At 36.4% G+C, this 25,000-nt stretch overlaps 1 protein-coding gene across 1 annotated transcript in view; it reads left to right on the top strand.

Moving 5' to 3' along the window:
* Nucleotides 1-3,917: 3,917 nt before the first annotated feature.
* Nucleotides 3,918-25,000, top strand: part of ttn.1 (titin, tandem duplicate 1) — a 214,712-nt gene continuing 193,629 nt past the window's right edge. Inside the window, exons 1-2 of the mRNA XM_052142834.1 lie at nt 3,918-4,123; nt 5,675-5,778. Coding sequence (XP_051998794.1) covers nt 5,688-5,778 — 91 coding nt within the window. The 5' untranslated portion in view covers nt 3,918-4,123; nt 5,675-5,687. The remainder of the gene's footprint in view (nt 4,124-5,674; nt 5,779-25,000) is intronic.

A 25,000-nucleotide genomic window follows, 5' to 3' on the forward strand; every position in this document is an offset into this window, starting at 1 on the left:
TCTCAAATACAGCTGTCTCATACAGACAAATGGGCACTGCATTATCCTCTTTGAACTATCCCTTTACACTAGGATAATATAACAAAAAAATGTTGTACTATAAAATACACTTATTTTTTCAGTGTAATACATTATAATGTAACCTGATTTCCTCAGTACATGGGGCCAGTCCACACTTCCTGTCCAGACAGAAGGAGCTACATTTATTAGTGGAAGAAGACCTGAGCTCACACTGCACTTATCCTCAAGTGTACTGCCTGAGGGATACGAAGATTGCAGCATGTGGTCAGAGCCAAGTGAGTAAAACATTTTGAACACAGTTCAGGAAAAGTCATTTCAAAGCCACTTCAAATTGACTGTATAATATGTTGCATTTACAGTGCTACTGTTACAGTGATGTTGGTACTGAGTTTTCTTGAGATGTATTGTTCATTTCTGTATTCCCATGCAGAGTCTGAAGCACAATGATCTGACAGTTTCATCCATAAGAAGTGTTGGAGTGAGCATGACTCAGGAAAAAGATGAGAGTTCTGCCCTGATGATTATTAGAGGCAAGCTTAAAAATGTATTTGACTCATTGAAACTAGAAAAACAACATTTTATAATTGACTTTTTTGTTTTTAACAGAGGCCAAAAAAAAATCCTCATAGAGACCAGTGGTTATGGCATGCTATACTGTATAAGAATCCAGAAAACCTGCAGGCACACATGCTGTTTTGGAGAAAGACTTTGGAGACCACCTATAATGTACAGTGGAAAATATGTGACAGACAACCCCTCCCCCCCCCCAACACATAATACTGTAATACCAGTTACCAATTTAATTTTTTTATTGTATTTTAGATTTTTTGCTTTGATTTTCATTCCAAAGCTCCGAAACTCAAAATTATTATATAAATAAAACATCTACTTTTTGTCATATTTTTTTGCATTCTAAACAAAAATAAACAACTGAAAAAAGAGTCACAGTTTTCAGTCCTTGTGTTGCAGAAAGTTTACAGAGATGCACAACAATTTCTCTTATGAGGACACAATCGTCTTACAGTACAATTGAATTTATCATTAAACGTGACAATTTTTTTTTATTTTTTATAAAACTATCTCTCTCTCTCTCTCTCTCTCTCTCTCTTTATCTACAGCACTGTGCAAACAATGCCATAGTTAAATCATAATCAGTTAACGTCATACAAAGTCAACTGTTTTTCTTGGTTGTTGGCAGAGAGGATGCTCCAAGCTTCTTGGAGACAGTTCTTCTATCTATATAAGCTTTCTCAATTGCTTCTATCTCTTCATGTAATCCCAGACAGTTCAGTGGGGGTTCTATGGAGGGCATGCTGGGCCCCCTGTGCTTCTATACTATTCTATTTGCAAAAGGAATGCTAGAGAGAAAATGTATATTTCCTTTTGACATACTAAAGCTCAAGATTTAAATAACCATTGTGAAACATCTTATGTGCCTAAGTCTTTGGCACAGTACTATATATATATATATATATACTGTATACACACACACACACACACACACACACACACACACACACACACACATATATATATATATGAGTTCCTGTAGCTCTGGATGGTTGAGCATGGCGCTAGCAATGCCAACATCATGAGTTTGATTCCCACGGAGCAAACAATCTAATCAAATGTATAGTAATTAGGGCTGTCAATCGATTACAAATTTTAATCAAATTAATTACATGGTGTCCTGATTAATTAATCGTGATTAATTGCATATACAAATATTTGCTGAGAAAGCCCCGCATATAACAATAATTCAATATATAATGATGAAATAATTATACCTAGTTAACTTTAAATATTAAAAAATTATTTATATATATATATATATATATATATATAAATATATACAAATATTCAGATAATTCAAATGCATTACATTCCTGTAGCAGAAGAGTTAATCATTAATAATACATTACAAAAAGTGGCTTTAGAATACAATGTATTGTTTACTACCATATTATTGATCATAAGTCAATCATTGGCATACAGTTCACAGCAATCCATTTCACAAGTGAATTTGTCAATCAGTTGGAGATTTATTATGAGGGCTTGTTTAAGGACCCCTCAATTTACACCTGCATCAGACAATTTTTTTTTTTTAGAAACAAGCCAGGGGTATACATAGTACACAATACTACAGATATATTTTACAATAATGCCAAAACATTTTATTCATTACATAGTACAATGGGTTTCAATGCTTTGGAGTTGTTGGAGGTACAAAGAGTATTTAAATAATATTTTAAGTCTTTACAAAAAAGTGCAAATATGGGCTTTATAGACATAAATTTACACTTATGTATAAAAAAACTTGGCAAGAAAAATAAACAGATTGATCAGAAAACATTAACTTAAGTTATCAAAACTGTGAAAACCAAATAAAACGTTTTTATAAAGAAAATAAAAACTAGTTAAAATAGAGGTACGTACAAACAAACAAAATTTTCTCCAAAATACTACAGCGTGGACACGTTCCCAAAAAAGGTGAGGGGCAGATTCATCTACAGCTTTACAGGAGCAAAATGGATCTTTTTCAGGGAGCATGTTTCTTAAATAAAGATTGACTGGGTAAAACGGTGTAACAGTTTTGTTGGTAATTAAATATTTGTGAGGTAAAGACCATACGACCTGAGTTAGACATGCTTGTGTCGCGTCTCGGGTGTGTTGCGTCATAAAAATAAAATGTTTAGGTCACTGTGTCAAGTTAAATATAGTTTAATACTCAATCTTTAAACACATCTTGTGATCCCTTGGTTCGCATTTGCACTCCTTCAAGTGTTTTGAACGCAAGAACGTAACACATTTGTGTGTCCGCTGAAGGGTTGTTAATGTTTTGTTCACTGTAATAAACGGTGTGTTGCTCACACAGCTGAAATTTCACTTACTGCCCTCTGGAGTAAACAGGTGGTACTACAAGCTTGCATTTCTCAGGAATTTCTCAGGAAAGCATTGCAATTAAATTCGTTAATTTTTTTAACGCGTTATTTTTTGAAAAATTAATCGCACGTTATTAACGCGTTAAATCGACAGCCCTAATAGTAATATATGCACCGTAAGTCGCTTTGGATAAAAGCATCTGCCAAATGCATAAATGTAAATATATATATATAGCATACAAGTAAATTATATGTAATTTAATTTATGTTTTTTATTTCTTATGTTATAATAACTTACTAGTAACATGGTTGCATGTATCACATTTTGCCATTAGATTCTGGTTTGACAAAAGTGAACACTTACAAGTTCTTTCTACCACAAGTCACAGATTCCAACCTTACGTGTCACTGCCTATCTTTAAAATGGTTTTGATTGTCAATTATATTTAGCCTCAAAACCAACATGATCACACGTTAAGTCGGCAACACTCAGCAACGGATTTCTTTTATGTTGTTAAAAATGTTGTAGGTCCTAATTGAATCACCCTCTGCCTTATTCTACAGATAACCAAAAGAAAAGTATATGTCTGTGATCTGGGCTTGAGACATTTATATCATCCACAACATGTGTGTAATGGGGGTAGACCCTGAATCTGTGTGACAGCGACAGCTCTTCTCCCTATTTGGTTCTTCACTTATTAGGGATCATCTTTTTTTTTACAATGATTGATGAATTTATCAGATAAAGCAATTGAAAATGTAGCTCTTAATGAGTGGCATTTACCTGTTTCTTAAAACTTGGGGGGCATTTCTGCCACCCTGTGATAATGTAGGCTGGTTTATGTTTAGTAAAGAGGGTGACAGGTGTGAAGTTGCATAAAATGGCTACCACCTCCCATGATGCCTCAATGGGGATGGCCAATGGGGTTTGACAATGTAGTGATGATGCTGATTTGTAAAGGGGTATATAAAGTAAAACCACCATGTTAGCACTTCTGAGCAGTTGGAGCATTCCCAGCCTTGCCTCGGGTGTAGGGATTGCAAGGGAAAAAGCAAAACTACATGGCAAAGATCCTGTGTAGTTTTGTTTTTTGGGATATTTCGAGGCTAAACCGTTCTCACACTGTGTTTTCTGAAGTCATATCTGGATAAGGACTTTGTTTCTGAAGACAAAACCTAGGGCTCCGTCCCTCTAATTCAAGGCACTCTTGTGGATACAAGTAAGTACGCTTTGGGCTCTTGTACCCCTGTGCCAGTGCGATGCTTTCTACTGATGTGTTGTTGTTTGATTCTAACAATAGATTGTTATTATAAAAAAATTATCTACTCTTTGAGAAATAGTGAGGAAAGGGCGACTAATGTTGAACAATTTGAATGAATATTTTAAAACGGCATTTGATTTTGGCCTGAGACTTCTCATACCTGAAGATTTTAAAATTGTGCAATGGTTTTAGTTAAGACAGGAATAGCCTGTGATAGCATTCAAGTGGTGTCCCAGCTGGGCCATGATGTCTTTTTAAGGGAATCAGCAGCAGAGCTATCAGTTGCACCCCCCAGATATGTGCCACATGGTGACTGTCAATCAGGCTTCGTCTTGGCTATTTTTAGAGGCTGCCTTTTGTGACACTAGGTTTTCATTAACTTAGGAAGTTTATTTCAGTCTAAATAGATTATTTTAAACACTTTATACATTTGATCTGTAGGGTTAATTATAAATGTCAACAAGAAGTTGATATCAATAAGCCTGCTTATAACATTGACTTGAGAAAGCTGTTCATGGGATTTTGTCATTTTTTTTTATCCCTCTTTTGTAATTTGTTGGTTTGTTTTTAGCAAATGAGAAGCTAGATTAAATTGTTGTCCATTAAATATGAGGGCTAGTCTTTATATTTAAAATGGTGCAAAGAAAACCGCTATTGTTGTATGTGATTATGACTTTTGGAACCAAGCTCAACATGAAATATGCTAATCAAATTTATATTTAGATTTGTCTTGATTCATTTAATTATGTTAAATATTAAACTTTTCTTTATGGTAGGAATGGAGATAACTACCATACATTATCTATTGGATATAAATGTTACTTCCTGGGCATATGTTATTCTATCTATTTTAGGTAAAGGTCATGCATCTAACAGTTCCTGTCAGCCAGTTCATATTCTAATTATAAACCAGTTTGCTTCAAGTACCTTTTTTTCTTCAGACAATCATGATTATGGCAATATGTATTGTTTATTCTAAATAGTGTTTCAGCTTTACATGAACCTGTAAAATAACGAGGGATCTTTCCACGATTTAAATGCAAATGCCTGTGAGTTATGGCTCAAACTTTTTTGGTGTTCAATACTATATCCATTGATTTTGAATAAAAAGCCAATAAGGATGCAACAATTGTCAGATTTAGTATATATGACAAGATCTGATGATGCAGGTCTGCCATATTGAGAATAAGTTATAAGTGGAAAGCTATGCTGAATTATGTGTCATGCCCGAAAAAGAGCCCATCGCAGTCCACAGGCACCAGTTGTTACTGTCATGTCCATGAGCTGTCAGTTGATAAGTGGCTGAAGTGTTTGGCCTTACACCCTTGATTTCTCAAGTTACTGGCCAGTTTAAACCAGGTGGTCATGGATCACACCAATGATTAGTTAGTTTAGAACTAGCTAATAAAAAACACTATTTGTCTTACTTTGTCTTTTGTATTCAGTTTTATACCAAATTATTTGCAGGGCTCCATGTAATAACAATTACTTTATTCTATCTTTCTTTAGGGTGCCTTCCACCATGTCAACCCAAGCACCAACATTTACACAGCCGCTTCAGAGCGTTGTGGCACTTGAGGGTAGTGCTGCAACGTTCGAAGCTCAAGTTAGTGGTAAGAACGTTTCCCAGTTTTCCATTCCATTGCCCCAATGTAAAATAATTTAGTGCTAAAGACAGTTTGTTGATTGCAACCTCAGTTAACCTTAATGTAAAATGTCAACAAGTGAAATTTGTCAAAGAGATGTTGACCTTTAACTTACTCTACAGAGTATTGCCATGACTTAACATTTATGAATTTATCTTAATTCAAGAAAGATTATATGTAATTATATATATCACCTAAATATGACTTAAGATCATGTAAAATGTTATATAAATAAAATGTTACATATTGTTGTTTAAATATATTATGTTGAAAATCTTTGGTCTTTAAAGTTAATTATTTAGCATTGTTCATTTTGAAGTTCAACCATAAAGTTTCAACAGCATCAGCAGAGAAAACATCAAACTCTCCTCACAGGTAATCCAGTTCCAGAGGTGAGCTGGTTTCGTGATGGTCAGGTTCTTACTGCTGCCGCTCTGCCCGGCGCTCAGATCTCATTCAGCGATGGCCGCGCTGTTCTGATGATCCCTGCTGTGACAGCCGCACACAGCGGAAGATTTTCTGTGAGAGCCACCAATGGTGCTGGTCAAGCCACTAGCACTGCTGAACTACTGGTTACAGGTAGCTATTAAAACATTCCGACAAGGTCTCCCAGTCTGAATAGCTAAAAAGTGCCCTAAACCCTTCTAAAACTAGTTAACAGTCCAGTCTGACCAAGTTGGGAGACCATCTTAGCCTAAGCTGGTTTAAGTTTTCTTTTCTTTTTTCAGCAGGGGTAACTTTGTATTAGCCACAATTAACAAAATGACAGATATTTCTGAAAGCGTCTTGCACTGTTTGAAAGAGATAGCATTATACATTATACTAACTACCTTGTACTACCTTGGCAGAAACTATGGTTACCGTGGTAATATATTATGCAAAATTTCTATAGTTACTAGAGTTAACATTACTATAGTAAAATGTTCATTCTGCTTTGCTGAATGCATAAAGTTTCTTATACACTTGAATAATGAAATTATTAAACTATAATCCTTTTCATTCTCGAGTCATGCATTTTCTCACAGTGTAAAACATTACTGCATTTGGTCTGTTGGTGATTCTGAGTCATACAGTAACCAAATACTGTATGTGGATTAACTGCTCAGCTCATAAAGTTAATGTCTGTTACTTGTTATAGAAGTTGTGGTCATGATCTCAGTGTCACAGTGATACTGTTAAAGATGGCTATCATTTCTTAGGAAATGTATGGAATGGAATGTGTAACTTTTTATCACTCTCTCAGTGTTACCTATATAGCACTACATTTCTTTGCACATTTTGGTGGATAATTATGAGATTTTCTAATTAAACTACCATTTATTTTACAGACTTCCTTTTAGACTGTTATTTAGTCATTGTCATTAAGTATGGCAAGCCCCTTTGAGAAAACACATGCAGCCGCTTCACTGTTATTTACTGTTTTTTTTTTTTTTTAAGCTGAAACTGCACCACCAAACTTCATTCAGAGACTACAAAGTATGACCGTGAGACAAGGAAGCCAAGTGAGACTGGATGTTCGAGTTACAGGCATCCCTACACCTGTGGTGAAGTTCTACAGAGAGGGAGCTGAGATTCAGAGCTCTGCTGACTTTCAGATTGTTCAAGAAGGAGATCTTTACAGTTTGTTGATTGCTGAGGCCTTCCCAGAAGATTCTGGAACTTATTCTGTCAATGCTTCTAACAGCAGTGGACGTGCAACTTCAACTGCTGAGCTGCTTGTTCAGGGTATGATTTTTAAATGCTCAAGAAAAGGTGCAGTGCATTTGATTGTAAGATTTGTACTTCCTGGATATAAATGGGTAGTAGACATATAACATGTTCGTGAACTTTATTCGCATTGCCCTTAATATTTTAGCTTAAATTTTATAGGATTGTATAAAGGAAAGTATCTACTGTCTATTTGAGTGCTGTGACTAGTAACCATTTTTAATCATCTTTTTGGCCTGTCTACAGTAGTTCATTTTAAATGATCCTGCAGTGTGACAAATTAATTTTTAAAAGAACAAACATTCCATATCATCTACCAATTAATATGAGGTCATTAAACTCCATGAAACTAAAAATAGTTTCAGATGGAGTATAGCATGTCACATTGAAGGACACGTAAACCTCCCTAAAGTATTTCATGAAAAAATAAATAAAACTACTAAAATATATTTCTAGGTATATATGTAGTTTTTATTTGAAATACATGACTCAGTCCGCATTTTATTTATGATCCACAGGTGAAGAAGCTGTACCTGCAAAGAAGTCAAAAACAATAATTTCAGCCTCTCAGATTTCACAAACCCGACAGACTAGAGTGGAGAAGGTGAGCGACAGTCTCAACAGTTTTTCCGAAATCAGCACAATTAAAATGTCTTTTGCCCCTTAGTTCATTTCATTAACTCATTGTTATTTTATTTAAACAGAGAATGGAGGCTCATTATGAGGCCTCTACCACATCCATGATGCAAATGCAAGTAGAGGGAGGTGTCATGACCCAGCAGCTGGCACATAAGACCCCACCTCGTGTGCCCCCTAAACCAGTCTCCAAATCCCCTCCTTCACAACTGACTAAAGTGGCAGGTGCTCGACAACAGTCTCCCTCACCTGTGAGGCATGTTAAGGGTCCTACGCCCACACCTATCAGGTAAAGTGACTACAATCCAAAAAACACACATTATAAATATAAGCCTCTCTTCAATAGTATGACACATTTTTTAATGCCAAGTTGTCAAGGACACACTCATATGAGATACCATTCCAAAGCTTAAAAACTACATTTCTTTTATAGGTACTGATTACAAATTACATTACAGAAAATGCAATCCGTAATGTAATCTCATAGATTACATTGTTGGGGTAATATAATCTGATTACTTTTGTATTACTTTGGATAACTTTCAACCTAATTCTATTTTATTTTATGTCACATGCATTTGTATAGGATAATCATTTTAACACAAAAGTATAAAGTGGAAAAAAATGCATTCCATTCTTTATTACTAACAAAAATAGCTCTTTATAACATTGTAAAAAAGTGCATTAAACGTCACATTAATTAAATAAATATATAACCTAATAGCAGTGACAGTGCATGGCCAAACACTTAGACATCAAGTTCATTTTAAGTGCATAAAACAATAGCAGTATTACGAACATTAATGACCATAAAATCAACATAAAATGAACAAAAATTAATGACCATAAAATCAACAGCAACAACACCTATTCCAAAGCTGAGGTGCGTGATATCATTTTTTGAAAAGCAAGAATATTCTAAAAGAGCAGAATATTTTAAAACAGCAGAGTTCCACCGAGTCACACAAGGAACAATTGTGTCATGTTTTATGTCAAGTTTCATGCAGTGGACTCCACTGCATCAGCAGTAACAGCAGAGGGATGGGCTTTGTTCCAAATTGCTACACATTTTGCAGTTGAACGTGTGTAACCTGTGGGCAGGACCCTTAGATACAGCATCCACTAGATCCTTTGAAGCAGTTAAGTTCAATGTGTGAGCTGCACACCATTGGTGAGGAAGTAATTTTAACCCTTACAACTTAGTAACAGTCCATCACCTATTCCTTAGCTGAGGTGCATGTCTTAATGTTGTAACATAAAAGGAGCACATGCTCAAAATGTTCATCTGTGAGACTATTGCGCTTCAGGGTAAGAATATGATAACATTGATATGAACATTATCAATAAATTATTAACAATTTACTGCCATTGCCTTGTTGATATGTAATCATGTAATATATAAAAAACAACTGTAGTCCGATAACCAGTATTTCAAACTGTAATTTCATCTAATTACAAGTACTTTCTTTTTGTAATCTGAATACATTATCCAGATAAAATGTAATCTGTCACTACCCGGCACTTTTAGTTTTGTTATATTAAATAATGCAATATGTATATTTATATTTAGAAATAACTAAAAAGATTTATGTATAAATTTTCTATAAATGTAATTATTTATAAATATATATTATTTATTATATATTAAAACACATTTTTTAACCACTCCACAGATTTATCTATAGCTTTGGCAAGTCGTTTAGGACATCTACTTTGTGCATGACATGAGTCATTTTTCTAACAATTGTTTACAGACAGATTGTTTCACTTTTAATTGATCACAGTTCCAGTGGGTCAGAAGTTTACATTCACTAAGTTAACTGTGCCTTTAAGCAGCTTGGAAAATTCCAGAAAATTATGTCAATCCTTTAGACAATTAGCCAGTTAGCTTCTGATAGAAGTGTACTTAATTGGACGTGTACCTGTGGGTTTATTTTAAGGCCCTCAAACTCAGTGCCTCTTTGCTTGACATCATGAGAAAATCAAACGAAATCAGCCAAGACCTCAGAAAAAAAATTGTGGACCTCTACAAGTCTGCTTCATCCTTGGAAGCAATTTCCAAATGCCTGAAAGTACCATGTTCATCTGTATAAACAATAGTACGCAAGTATAAACACCATGGGACCATGCAGCCATCATACCGCTCAGGAAGCTATCTCATTCGGTCTCCTAGAGATGAACGTAGTTTGGTGCAAAAAGTGCAAATTAATCCCAGAACAACAGCAAAGGACCATGTGAAGATGCTGGAGGAAACAGGTAGACAAGTATCTATATCCACAGTAAAACGAGTCCTGTATATAAGGCTGCTCAGCAAGGAAGAAGCCACTGCTCCAAAACCACCATATAAAAGCCAGACAACAGTTTGCAAGTGCACATGGGGACAAAGATCTTACATTTTGGAAAAATGTCCTCTGGTCCAATGAAACAAAAATGGAACAGTTTGGCCGTAATGACCATTGTTGTGTTTGGAGGAAAAAGAGTGAGGCTTGCAAGCCGAAGATCACCATCTCAACCTTGAAGCATGGGGGTGGCAGCATCTTGTTGTGATGGTACTTTGCTGCAGGAGGGACTGGTGCACTTCACAAAATAGATGGCATCATGAGAAAGGAAAATTATGTGAGTATACTGAAGCAAAATCTCAAGACATCAGCCAGGAATTTAAAGCTCAGTCGCAAAGGGGTCGCAGACACCAGTTCTGTCTGGAGTAATGAGCCAAAATTCCAGCAACATGTGAGAAGCTTGTGGAAGGCTACCCAACATGTTTGACCCAAGTTAAATAATTTAAAGGCAATGCTACCAAATACTAACAAAGTGTATGTAAACTTCTGACCCACTGGGAATGTGATGAAAGAAATAAAATCTGAAACAAATCATTCTCTTAACTATCATTCTGACATTTCACATTCTTAAAAAAAAAGTAGTGATCCTAACTGACCTAACACGGAATGTTTTCTAGGATTAAATGTCAGGAATTGTGAAAAAAAGGAATTGTGTGTTTACATGTATTTGGCTATGGTGTATGTCAAATTCTGACTTCAACTGTATCTTTGTTAATAATTAAATCTAAAACATTGTTTAGAAAAATATGAAGAAAGACAGAGCGCCCCTGCCTGCATGCAGCAAACACACACTGCGTATCCTAACATTACCTGAATTTCAATATGAATTTTCTGTTACATTATTTCTAAATGAAAGGTGTTGTGTGTATTTTTATGTTAAAATAGGCTACATTGGGAAAAATAACCACACAATAGAATAACAATTTTTTTTTTTTTTTTAAATAACAAATATACAATTTTATATTTTATAATAAAATATATCAGAAAAAAATACAACTGAATAAAAGGCGGTCAGACGTTTCAAAGAATAGAGAAACTGTAATTATTTTTTAAGGAATGTGATTGGCGGGACGTTCGAATTATTTGGTTGTTAATCTGGAGTTGACAAGGAGAATGTAATTTTAATAGCGTTTCATGAAGGCTTTTCGCATTTTTAAGCGCGTTTCTAAAAAGACGACAAAAATATGCAAGGAAAATATGATTCCTTGCGTTTCTATCCAATATCTTCATCGTTTTGCGATTAAAATAATCCCATTCACGTTTCCGCCAGAAGTGGAGACTCGCGCAACGTAAACAGCGACGTACATCCGAGTCCATGAGACAAAGTGAAGTTTGCGAGGGAAGGGGATAAACATTTGGAATTGAACACGTCTTTGATAATGCATATTAATTACAAAATTGTTATCCAAACTGATATGCTTATAGGCGGAATTTGGGATGACGTTCACCTCTTGCACGACTGCGCGTTCGTCAGGTTTGCACACTACTTAAACAACCGTTAGGGCCTTTTGCAAGGTCTTCAAATCGTCTATTTTTAGTCGGCTACATTTTATTCGCACTGCAGACAAGAAAAATAAACTTTTTTAAAAATACAATGGGGCTTCCCCTAAACAGTGGTAGGAATTCATTTATTTGTAAATTGTCCTCCTTCCAGTTATAGTGTAATAACTTTATAGTGATGCTATATTCAGAAAAGTTCTCATAATGTAAAAATGTTTTTATCAGGTAACCTAAAATGTGCTTTATATGGTAACATGATCAATTAACCTGACTACAACAAAGGTCCATTTAAAAGGTTAAATCGGATAATAAGAGCTCCTTGAGTTAACTACAGCATAATATCACTTTTTTGTTTACTGTGCACTAATTCAAAGACAAAGGTTTGAGATTAATTTAATTTCATGTGTTTAATTTTTTTTATTTCCAGAGCCGTGTCTCCCTCCATGAGACTGTCTGTTTCTCCAATCAGACCTGTCAAGTCCCCTGTGATGACCCGCAAACAGGTCGCACAATCCTCTGAGGTCCTGCCTCCATGGAAACAGCTGGGCTATATTTCAGAGGCCAGCTACACCAGCATGACTGCAGGTGTAACACAAGTCCAGACCACGTCTGTCCAAATGGAACAACAAAGGGAGGGCTCTATTGCTATTCAGCAACAAGCTGGAGCCATCAAAGAGGTAAAGACTTTCCCTAGAGACAGGCTTGCGTTAAATCTGACTGCGTGTTAAAATTCAAATACTTATTCAGTGGTGCCAGCACTTCCCTTTCTTAAGTTTTTTTATTTTTTTATGTAAATGTTTAATTGACAATGTCAGTTATACAGGTGAAACTCGAAAAATTAGAATATCGTGCAAAAGTTCATTAATTTCAGTAATTCAACTTAAAAGGTGAAACTAATATATTATATAGACTCATTACAAGCAAAGTAAGATATTTCAAGCCTTTATTTGATATAATTTTGATGATTATGGCTTACAGCTTATGAAAACCCCAAATTCAGAATCTCAGAAAATTAGAATATTGTGAAAAGGTTCAGTATTGTAGGCTCAAAGTGTCACACTCTAATCAGCTAAACACCTGCAAAGGGTTCCTGAGCCTTTAAATGGTCTCTCAGTCTGGTTCAGTTGAATTCACAATCATGGGGAAGACTGCTGACCTGACAGTTGTGCAGAAAACCATCATTGACACCCTCCACAAGGAGGGAAAGCCTCAAAAGGTAATTGCAAAAGAAGTTGGATGTTCTCAAAGTGCTGTATCAAAGCACATTAATAGAAAGTTAAGTGGAAGGGAAAAGTGTGGAAGAAAAAGGTGCACAAGCAGCAGGGATGACCGTAGCCTGGAGAGGATTGTCAGGAAAAGGCCATTCAAATGTGTGGGGAGCTTCACAAGGAGTGGACTGAGGCTGGAGTTACTGCATCAAGAGCCACCACACACAGACGGGTCCTGGACATGGGCTTCAAATGTCAAACGTCTTACCTGGGCTAAAGAAAAAAAGAACTGGTCTGTTGCTCAGTGGTCCAAAGTCCTCTTTTCTGATGAGAGCAAATTTTGCATCTCATTTGGAAACCAAGGTCCCAGAGTCTGGAGGAAGAATGGAGAGGCACACAATCCAAGATGCTTGAAGTCCAGTGTGAAGTTTCCACAGTCTGTGTTGGTTTGGGGAGCCATGTCATCGGCTGGTGTTGGTCCACTGTGCTTTATTAAGTCCAGAGTCAACGCAGCCGTCTACCGGGACATTTTAGAGCACTTCATGCTTCCTTCAGCAGACAAGCTTTATGGAGATGCTGACTTCATTTTCCAGCAGGACTTGGCACCTGCCCACACTGCCAAAAGTACCAAAACCTGGTTCAATGACCATGGTATTACTGTGCTTGATTGGCCAGCAAACTCGCCTGACCTGAACCCCATAGAGAATCTATGGGGCATTGCCAAGAGAAAGATGAGAGACATGAGACCAAACAATGCAGAAGAGCTGAAGGCCGCTATTGAAGCATCTTGGTCTTCCATAACACCTCAGCAGTGCCACAGGCTGATAGCATCCATGCCACGCCGCATTGAGGCAGTAATTAATGCAAAAGGGGCCCAAACCAAGTACTGAGTACATATGCATGATTATACTTTTCAGAGGGCCGACATTTCTGTATTTAAAATCCTTTTTTTTATTGATTTCATGTAATATTCTAATTTTCTGAGATTCTGAATTTGGGGTTTTCATAAGCTGTAAGCCATAATCATCAAAATGATATCAAATAAAGGCTTGAAATATCTTACTTTGCTTGTAATGAGTCTATATAATATATTAGTTTCACCTTTTAAGTTGAATTACTGAAATTAATGAACTTTTGCACGATATTCTAATTTTTCGAGTTTCACCTGTACAGTGGCCCCACTGTCTGTCGATCTTTCTGTCTGTCCATCTTTCAACATTTTTAAACCTTTTGTGATATGGTTATTTTGTTCAAAATTAAGACAAAGAGTCTGGGCACTCTATGGTTGTCTAACTTTGTGGAACATTTCCAAAGTTACCTGCCAAAATGCCCATGTGACCTTGGGGGATATGACTACTAAAAATTACATTGGGACCAGTTTGTTAAAAATAATTGAAAAAGTGGCAAAAGAAAATTGACATTTTGATCTATTATTATAACATTAAGAAATGTTTTAGTGTGACGACCTGATCAAAAGTGTCCAATATTTTTGGTAATGTATTTCTCTGTCTGTAATGGTTTTAATCGCTATATGATAAAAACTAATGATATCTTGCAAGCTAATTCTAATTGCCTGTGAAAATGGAGCAGTGAAACATGGATGAGAAAATTTGAGCTGTTGTAACTGTGTTGGTAGCAGTGGACCAGTCTAGTGGTCGTATGTCACTCAGTGGCACTCTAGAACAGCCCAGTTTTGAAACCGGCATAACTGCAGTACATATAACATCTGTAAATGAGCAGGTAGTTTGGTAATTTAGTGCTGTGGTAACCCATCACAAAGTCATACCCCCATTTATCTGTTTCCACTAAATCCAAAGATTTTTTACAGGAAAACAAATTTAACACTCCTGTTTTTCACCATTCACTTCTTACTTTGCTTTTATGTGTAAATGTAAAAATGTTCTTTTGTTAACAAAATGTTTTTGTTTTTCTCAAATTTTCATTGATATTTCATTAGGAATTTAAATAGGAATATGTCACACCTCAATCAAACATCAGTATTGATGTTTGAACCTCTAGCATAGGTATAGGAGAATAATATTTCAATTATGGACACACTTCTAAAGAGTTAAACTAACTTAGTTGCAACTTATACCAACTAAAGTAAAAAAATATTGGAATTTAAATGATTATTTGTGAAACAACAATAATTTTCTTCCTCTCGTATTAGGGTTGCAGGGTATACTAATGAAATATTGCGAAACCAAAAAATGTAAAACTTACGATATCATCTTGTTAATTTCGGTACCATATTAAAGTTTGCTGCCATTAATGTAATGTGATAATTTTGAGATGAAATCAAAGACCATTTGAAAATAATAATACAAATCTTCTATATGGTCAAGTGTGATCATTAAACAGCAGAGAGGTGTCATTTAATTAACAGTCACATGCGCTGCGCAGTATGAATAAGAGGTGCCTCTCTGCCCTGTCATCTCCTTCACACACATGCACACAAACACACACACAGACAACTAATGCTTTATTTTCATGCAGTGTGTCAAACAGTATCCATCTGCAGAGTCCTGTGTGTTAAAATGGCTGTGAACTGTCAAATTAATGAAACTACTTCAAAGATCTAACCAAAAAACTGCCATTCTAGCTGTCAGTTTGTCCAGATACTCAGGCGACATTTCACCCCACGCTTCCTGTAGCACTTGCCATAGATGTGGTTGTCTTTTCGGGCACTTCTCACACACCTTAAAGTCTAGCTGATCCCAAAAAGCTCAATGGGGTTAAGATCCATAACACTCTTTTTAAACGATCTGTTGTCCAATGTCTGTTTCTTTACCCACTATAACCCTTTCTTTTTTTTTCTGTTTCAAAAGTGGCTTTTTCTTTGCAATTCTTCCCATAAGGCCTGCACCCATGAGTCTTCTCTTTTACTGTTGAACATGAAACTGGTGTTGAGCAGGTAGAATTCAATGAAGCTGTCAGCTGAGGACATGTGAGGCATCTATTTCTCAAATTAGAGACGCTGATGTACTTATCCTCTTGTTTATTTGGGCATCTGGTCTTCCTCATCTCTTTCTTTCCTTGCTAGAAGGTTGTTTTTGAAGACTGTAGTGCAGTGTTTCCCAACCTTTTTTCTACCACGGCACATTTTTTAATGACTAATAAATTATACGGCACACCACTATCCCACATAGGCTAACCATCGTCAATACTTTTCAAGAACTTTTCCATGTTTTCTGTTCGTCTTAACATGTTTACTTATAATGTTTGAAATTCAGCTATGCAAAAAAAAAAAACAACATAGGTAAGCTACATTGTGTGAGGTCACAGGTAGCAAGAGCGCAAAGTAGGTAATGAAAAAACAACATATTTGCATTTATGTGCTATGAGTAAGTCAGTGAATCATTTTGAGTCATTCATGACCAAAATCTACCGAGAGATTTTATAGTGTTTAAGCATTAAAAGAACAAAGTAGATCTATAGTCTTCCTTCAGTCTGAACATTATTTTTCATCCAAAAAGACAACAATAATAGTCTAATAATAGTGAGTTTCAATAACATCCTTTCCTTATCCTTTATTAAAACTTGTAGCATGTCTACAAATCTGCTGACTTAGTATAAGAATTATAAACACAAAGCAGATCTATGGTATAATTTTCCTACAGTATTTAAACTGCAGAGCATGGCTTTTATCAGAAACAACAAAAAATGATAGACAAATAATAATAATTTTATGTTTCAATAATGTGCTTTTGTCATTGTAAAGCACATTTCACATCACGTCAACGCTCCGTTCAGTGCCAGCGTCAAGCGCCGCATTGCCCTCCACATGACAAGCATTGCAGAAAGCATAACAGAGGGGCAATTTCACGAGTTTGCATCGTAAAAAGCGGGAGGTGTGCACAATAAACATTGAAAACATGTATTTTGTAGAGAGAAAAAAAAGCTTGCAGTTGCTTTGATAGCAGAAATTTATAAAATGACTTGTTTATGTTTAGGTCTAAGCGTTTTCTTGGTGAATTTAAATTAGTTCAATAACTGGGGTCTCTGATATTCATAAACGATAAGGTAATATTTAATTAAAAGAAATGATGAGACATTCAGTGTCTCTTCACAAATTTAGACAGTTTTTAAATATTTCATGTTGCTTAGTACTCTCAAAAACATTATTGGTGAAGCAAAAACGTGTGTGAAAAACACTTTGGTGTGAAGTGGCGACATTACATATACTTCAATTTATTCTGCAGCGCTGACACAAGTCACGTGAAAGACCCTTAACGTGTATAAATGTCACTTTTGCGCATTAATCAATGCTCTTCACAATCACAAAAGTGACCAATTATGGTTTCAAAATGGCATATTTCTCCGAAAGGTGAGAAGTTTGGATCCCACTTTGGACACTAGTGTGCACAGTGGTTGGGAAACACTGCTGTAGCGTACAAATTTGTATGAAATCTTCAGTTTTTTGGCAATTTCAAGCATTGTATAGCCTTCATTCCTCAAAACAATGATTGACTGATGAGTTTCTAGAGAAAGCAGTTTCTTTTTTACTATTGTTGACCTAATATTTAACTTAAGACATGCCAGTGTATTGCATACTGTGGCAACTCAAAAACAATGTTAAGCTTCATTTAACAAACCAAATAGCATTCAGCTGTGTTTGATATAATGGCATGTGATTTTCTAGTACCAAATTACCAAAGCTATATTTTGTGATCAGTTGAATGCAAATTTGCTGAATTAAAGTGCCAGTTTCCTTCAGAAACAGCTAAATCTGTACATTATTCCAAACTTTTGGCCACCAGTGTATATATATATATATATACAGTGCATCCGGAAAGTATTCACAGCGCTTCACTTTTTCCACATTTTGGAAAGGCACACACCTGTCTATACAAGGTCCCACAGTTAACAGTGCATGTCAGAGCACAAACCAAGTCATGAAGTCCAAGGAATTGTCTGTAGACCTCCGAGACAGGATTGTATTGAGGCACAGATCTGGGGAAGGGTACAGAAACATTTCTGCAGCATTGAAGGTCCTAATGCGCACAGTGGCCTCCATCATCCATAAATGGAAGAAGTTTGGAACCACCAGGACTCTTACTAGAGCTGGTCGCCCGGCCAAACTGAGCGATCGGGGGAGAAGGGCCTTAGTCAGGGAGGTGACCAAGAACCCGATGGTCACTCTGACTGAGCTCCAGCGTTTCTCTGTGGAGATCGGAGAACCTTCCAGAAGAACAACCATCTCTGCAGCACTCCACCAATCAGGCCTGTATGGTAGATTGGCCAGACTGAAGCCACTCCTCAGTAAAAGGCACATGACAGCCCATCTGGAGTTTGCCAAAAGGCACCTGAAGGACTCTCAGACCATGAAAAACAAAAGATTGAACTCTTTGGCCTGAATGGCAAGCGTCATGTCTGGAGGAAACCAGGCACCACTCATCACCTGGCCAGTACCATCCCTACAGTGAAGCATGGTGGTGGCAGCATCATGCTGTGGGGATGTTGTTCAGTGGCAGGAACTGGAAGACTAGTCAGGATCGAGGGAAAAATTAATGTAGCAATGTACAAAGACATCCTTGATGAAAACCTGCTCCAGAGCGCTTTGGACCTCAGACTGGGCGAAGGCTCATCTTCCAACAGGACAACGACCCTAAGTACACAGCCAAGATAACAAAGGAGTGGCTACAGGACAACTCTGTGAATGTCCTTGAGTGGTCCAGCCAGAGCCCAGACTTAAACCTGATTGAACATCTCTGGAGAGATCTGAAAATAGCTGTGCACCGATGCTCCCCATCCAACCTGATGGAACTTGAGAGGTCCTGCAAAGAAGAATGGGAGAATCTGCCCAAAAATAGGTGTGCCAAGCTTGTAGCATCATACACAAAAAGACTTGAGACTGTAATTGGTGCCAAAGGTGCTTCAATAAAGTTTTGAGCAAAGGCTGTGAATATATATGTACATGTGATTTTTTTTTGTTTGTTTTTTATTTTTAATAAATTTGTAAAGATTTCAAACAAACTTCTTTCACGTTGTCATTATGGGGTATTTTTTGTAGAATTTTGAGGAAAATAATTAATCAATTTTGGGATAAGGCTGTAACATAACAAAATGTGGAAAAAGTGAAGCGCTGTGAATACTTTCCGGATGCCCTGTGTATATAATTGTGTAGGCATAATTTGTACCTATAAGACTTTATGCAGTTCTTTTAGGCAAGTAATTTCCTATGTAATTTCGTATTTGTTGCCTAAGTATCGAGTTACTGTAGTATTGATTGGTACCAGGCCTGGTATCGTACCGAAGCCAAAATGTTGGTATCGGAGCAACCCCATCTCTTATGGTGCAGTTAAGTTATTTTCCCCTACTGTTTTATTCCCCATTATCATAAGAGATCACACCAAGTGTGGCTGTTGTTGAGCTCATAACACCTTATATACAAACCTCCTTTGCCACCTACTGTACAGGGCACGCTGCTGAAGTTTAGAACAGCTGTCCTATCTTCCATTCACTTTTGCTTTGTTTTACAAAGAGCACCTTCTGTTTATGTGTTTAAGGGCAACATTTGAAAGGTTGATTTTTTTATTTATTGATTAATTTTTTTAGAGCTCTGGAATGCAGGATAGATGAAGGAGTTAGATGAAATATATAAGGGATAGACAAAGGAGTTAGATTAAATATATAAGGGATAATGTACAGCCCCTTAGTTTAGAGGAATGTAAAATGAATTTAAATGACAGTTCACTAAATTAAATTACATGTAGATGAGGATTAAGTGGACATTAAATATTGATTTGAGTTGATATTGTTTTATTATGTAAGAAGGAAGTGGCCGTGGAGTTATAGGAAAGAAGTGAAAACATCTATTTAAAAATTGGTTGCTTGGCACATTGGTCAGTTATTCTGTTCAGCATTCATGAAACATATTTAACTGCAGAATGACACAATTGACCAATCAGAATCCAATATTTCAGAGAGCTGTGTAATAAAGATACAAGTAAGCCATGTTCATTTTTACCCAAACAATCTCTTTTCAAGTTATCAACATTCTACTATTTAGCACGCAACATCAATGGGTGGTTAATTTTTTAGCTTTCGTCCCATGTTGTTGTTTTCATTTACTGTATATATGCTGTATATTTTTAGAAAAGGCTGGATTCTGTCTTATTCTGGATGTGTGCTTGAAAATGAAATGATGAATGGTTGCTCTTGCCAGGGGGATGGAAAAAAGGCAGATGCTGTGGCCACTGTGCTGGCAGCTGTCGATTATGCACGTGTACGAAAGCCCACGCATGCTGAAGGGGCTCAGATGGAGGAAGAGGCTGATATAAGACAGCAGGAAATACTGTCCACTAAGCAACAGGCTACAAGTAAAAAGGAGTTGTTACTATTTCCCCCTCAAATGCCAACATCCATCTCTAAGCAAAGTGTTCACGTTACCCAGGTTAGAAGCATAACGTAAAACATTATAACGTAAACATGATTTCTTTTTCTTGAATATCTGCTTTCAAATATTCTTTGTTGATTTGCAATAGATTCAAAGAACTACTGAGGCTAGCTCCAAGGTGGAGACTGGCCTTGCACCATCCCCAGTTCCACATTTTACAGTATCAAAAGTTACTGTACCAAAAGCAGATCATAGCTATGAGGTAAGAATGGGTGATTACAGGCAAGCAGTGAAATAAAAACCTCTCCTCTCTAAAGTGTTTAACCAATTGGATGAACCAATTGAAATAAACCTGAAATCAAAATTTAAGTTGTTGTCCTGCTTGCCTGAAATACAATTATGAAATTCTTCAGTAGATTAATGTACGGCGGGGTCCAAAAGTCTGAGACCACATTGAAAATCTGTCAATAAACCAGAAAACCTAAAGAACAAAGTTTTAATTTTAAGTAGATTTTAATTAGATTCTTTTTTTTAAACAATGTAATGCTGTTGCACAAAGAATACATATTTTGAAGTTCTGCACTCTTTATAGGTCAGTAATCAAGTTAAAAAAAGTTAACTATGTTGTCATTTGTAGGTAGTACGATAATTTGCACACAAGATGCTCTTTGGAACATTCTCAAATCATTTTGGAATTACATGGATCATCGGGTTTTACTTAAGCTTTTAGAGTCTATGCCAGCTTGAGTGCAAGATTTAAACAAAATAGGGACATACTAAATACCTATACATTCTATACATACCTATAATTTGTAATGGTAAAAATATGCATTAAAATGGTAAAATCAAAATAGAAACATTTTAATTAGTGGCCTCTGACTTCTGGACCCCATTGAATGAGTAAGACCTAATGTTAACATTATACATTTATCACTATCCCCTAACAAATTGTCACCAATCCAGACCAATCTAAACCAGTTACCCCCCCCCCTTACCATATATTCAAGTTTCACAATAACTTTAAACATAACATCCATATATTGTCCTTCAAACTCTTAGAATTAATTAAACCATTGGAGTACATGACCTGTCTATAGAATGGCTAACAAATTAATTTTGTTCACACCACCCATCTAGAATTTAATTTCCTGACGATTCCCCTCTGTGTGGCTAAACAGAAGTGATATTGTGTTATTCTTTGGTAACATTCCTCTTCTTGGGTTGGTCAGGTTTCAATCGCAGGTTCTGCTATTGCCACACTACAAAAAGAGTTATCCTCAGCAACTGCTGCTCAAAAGATCATCAAGCCCGTCAAGCCTCCAACCGATAAGATCGTGGAGACTCGTGTGACCCCAGAGCTGACACCTTCTCCGTTTAGAGAAACTACAGAGAGATATCAGACGCATTTTGACACAGAGTTACACAGACAGATAGGCGTTTCGTTTACTGGCGAAAAGTGGGACACCCAGGTTTGTTGTTTGACATGTTGCCCACTCGTAAAGCTAACCACCATAGTGATTCTTTATCTAATGGAGTCTTATGCGGTTGAATCACTTAATGATGGATGTCTCAAAGCTAACCATTTTCCTTACAGAACTCACCTGCTATACTGAAGACTTCTTCTTTTCATAATCTTATAATCTTTTCATCCACAGGAACACTTCCCTTTTTAACATCTCTTGTTCCCTTTAGCTAACAAATAAAACATGTACAGAAATCTTTGGTCAGGAAAGGAAACAAATGTTATTTTTCCACAGGTTGTTGAGACTGCAGCGATCCCCTCAGCTATCAAAGAGCCTGTCAGGCCACCTACCTTGATAGCGGTAAGTGTTTTTTTATTTTTATTAACGTCAGTATTACACCCTGAAGAATCACTAAATAAAAATTGCTGCATTTTTCTTTAGGGTTTGAAAAATGTGACTGTCACTGAGGGAGAGTCTGTGACTCTGGAGTGCCAGATTTCAGGCCACCCCATCCCAGCCATTATGTGGTTTAGAGAGGATTATAGAATCGAGAACTCCATTGATTTCCAGATTACTTATGAAAATAGCTATTCCCGCTTGGTGATCCGCGAAGCCTTTGCAGAAGATAGTGGCCGCTTTACATGCACTGCTACCAGTGAGGCTGGAACTATCAGCACCTCCTGCTACCTGCTTGTCAAAGGTATAACTTTGCTTCAAATGACTGAATACATATTTAAAAAGCTTCTATACATTAACATAAGTTAATGCATAAGGCATCATGATAAACAATTATTAATAATTGTTTATCATAATGCATAAGGCATCATGATAAACAATTATTAATAATATTTTTATTCAGCATTTATTCATCTTGGTTAATTTAAAAACGATTTATTGTCATGCAGAGTTAGTTCATAATGTATTAACTATGTTAATGTTAACATATACAAATTTAATGCTACAATGTATATGTAGAAATTAGCATTAACTAAGAGTAATACATTCTTTAAAAGTATTGTTCATTGTTAATTCATGTTAACTATTGAGTGAACTAATGTTGACAAATACCAATGATTCCCAAACTTTTTTAAACACGACATAGTTTAAAAAAGTTTGGGAATCATTGGTGTTTGTCAACCCTTTGTAAAATTGTAAAATAAAAGCATTACAATAGTTATCTAATGCAAAATAAAAGTACATAAATTACTGACAGAATTTTTACTATGTGATTATTAGATATACATACTGACTTAAAGCTACACTCACTAGACACAAGCACTCTATAGAGCGCACGCAGACATAAGCTGCAACCACCACGAGACATGAACGCTACATAGAGCACACGCAGACATACACATTTGAACATTTGAAAGCAGCCGGCTGTAGTCAAACAGCACGCAGGCACCCAATTCTGTCAGTACTTGGTACTGCTGGCACTTTAACATCGTTGGGGATTAAAATATTGAATTCAGCACAGATTGCGTGACACTTAACCAGTCGTGGTGGCACCCTAGTTTGGGAACCACTGACATGTACAACTTTATTGTATTTAACAAAATATATTTTACATGATTCTGATGGTTTAGCAAAAGATGTCTCAAAAATGTTACTATAATGTGAAAATAAATGCACAACCAGAAACCTTATTTATTTATTTATTTTCTGCTTTTCCCCACTATACAGTGTCTGAGGAGATTGAAAGCAGAGAGGAGATTACTGTCCAGGAGAAAAAGTAAGTTGCACGGTCACAAGGGCAAGGAGTCGTTAGTTTTTACAGTGGCCATTCTCAGCAGTGTTTTTTATTTTGTATTTTTTGTATTAAGCTGTTTGTAAAACTGTTAATTTACACAGAAATTTGGTAAAATACCTAAATCCATAGTGATGATACTCAAGGCAGGGCAACGAGAAATGTAGCTTTAGTTACAATATCCAGTAAAGGTCAAAATGCGTGAGGAGAGATTATGTGAAAAAATAATCACAGATATTACTATACTTATGGGATTATATAGATTACTCAGAGGACCCCTGAGAAAACATAAACAGTAGTTAATGTTCTCTGTGAAAAGCACAGATGTGTTCAATTCAAATGGGCTTAAAATTACAAAACGTCACCTCAGGGTAAACTCTTCCAATCTGAATAGGGTTTTTTACCTTATTTTGTGAAAGGTACAGCCAAAAGGAAATTTATTTTGTCTGTGTTTTTTCTTTTTAACAAGGACCGTCATTGAAGCCGCAAAGGAGACCGTGTCTGAAGTCTCAATGGACACTGGAGTACCTGTAGCTCCATTTTTTGTAAAGAAGCCATTTGTTCAGAAACTGGTCGAGGGTGGCAGTGTTGTCTTTCAGTGCCAGATCGGAGGCAGTCCTAAACCACATATTTACTGGAAGAAGAGTGGAGTTCCACTCACTACTGGATACAGGTTTGATTTTGTACAACAGCAGTTTGTATTTACAGTAGGTGATCTGATTAAAGCAAAACAGTAAAGCCCATACTTTCCTTGTCAATATAACAGATATAGAGTAAGCCATAACAAGGACACAGGGGAATGCAAGTTGGAGATTTCTATGACATTTGCTGATGATGCTGGAGAATACACCATCTTCGCAAAGAACCAACATGGAGAGGCCTCTGCTTCCACAAACCTCCTTGAGGAAGGTTAGTTTGGACTCAGACAAACCTTATTTAGGCTTTAAAAGGCTTTAAATAATTCTAATCTTTGTTTGATTTATTAATTTAAAAAGCTGTGAACTTACAGATCAGCTACATTCTCAACATTATGATATGCTTTTACAGAGGAATTTGAAGCCTATATGAAGAAACAGGATGTGACATATGTAACGGAATTGACGGCAATAGTACAGGAACCCAAAGTGGCAGATGTGCCCCCTGTAGTTGTAAGCGAATATGACAAAGAGCTTATGCAGAGGAGGATGGCTCAACAAACACAAATGATGAAGTCCTTCATCTCAGAGACAGTATGAACAAATATTTGTGTA

The sequence above is a fragment of the Xyrauchen texanus genome, chromosome 14 (genome assembly GCF_025860055.1).
Source record: "Xyrauchen texanus isolate HMW12.3.18 chromosome 14, RBS_HiC_50CHRs, whole genome shotgun sequence".
Lineage (NCBI taxonomy): Eukaryota > Metazoa > Chordata > Actinopteri > Cypriniformes > Catostomidae > Xyrauchen > Xyrauchen texanus.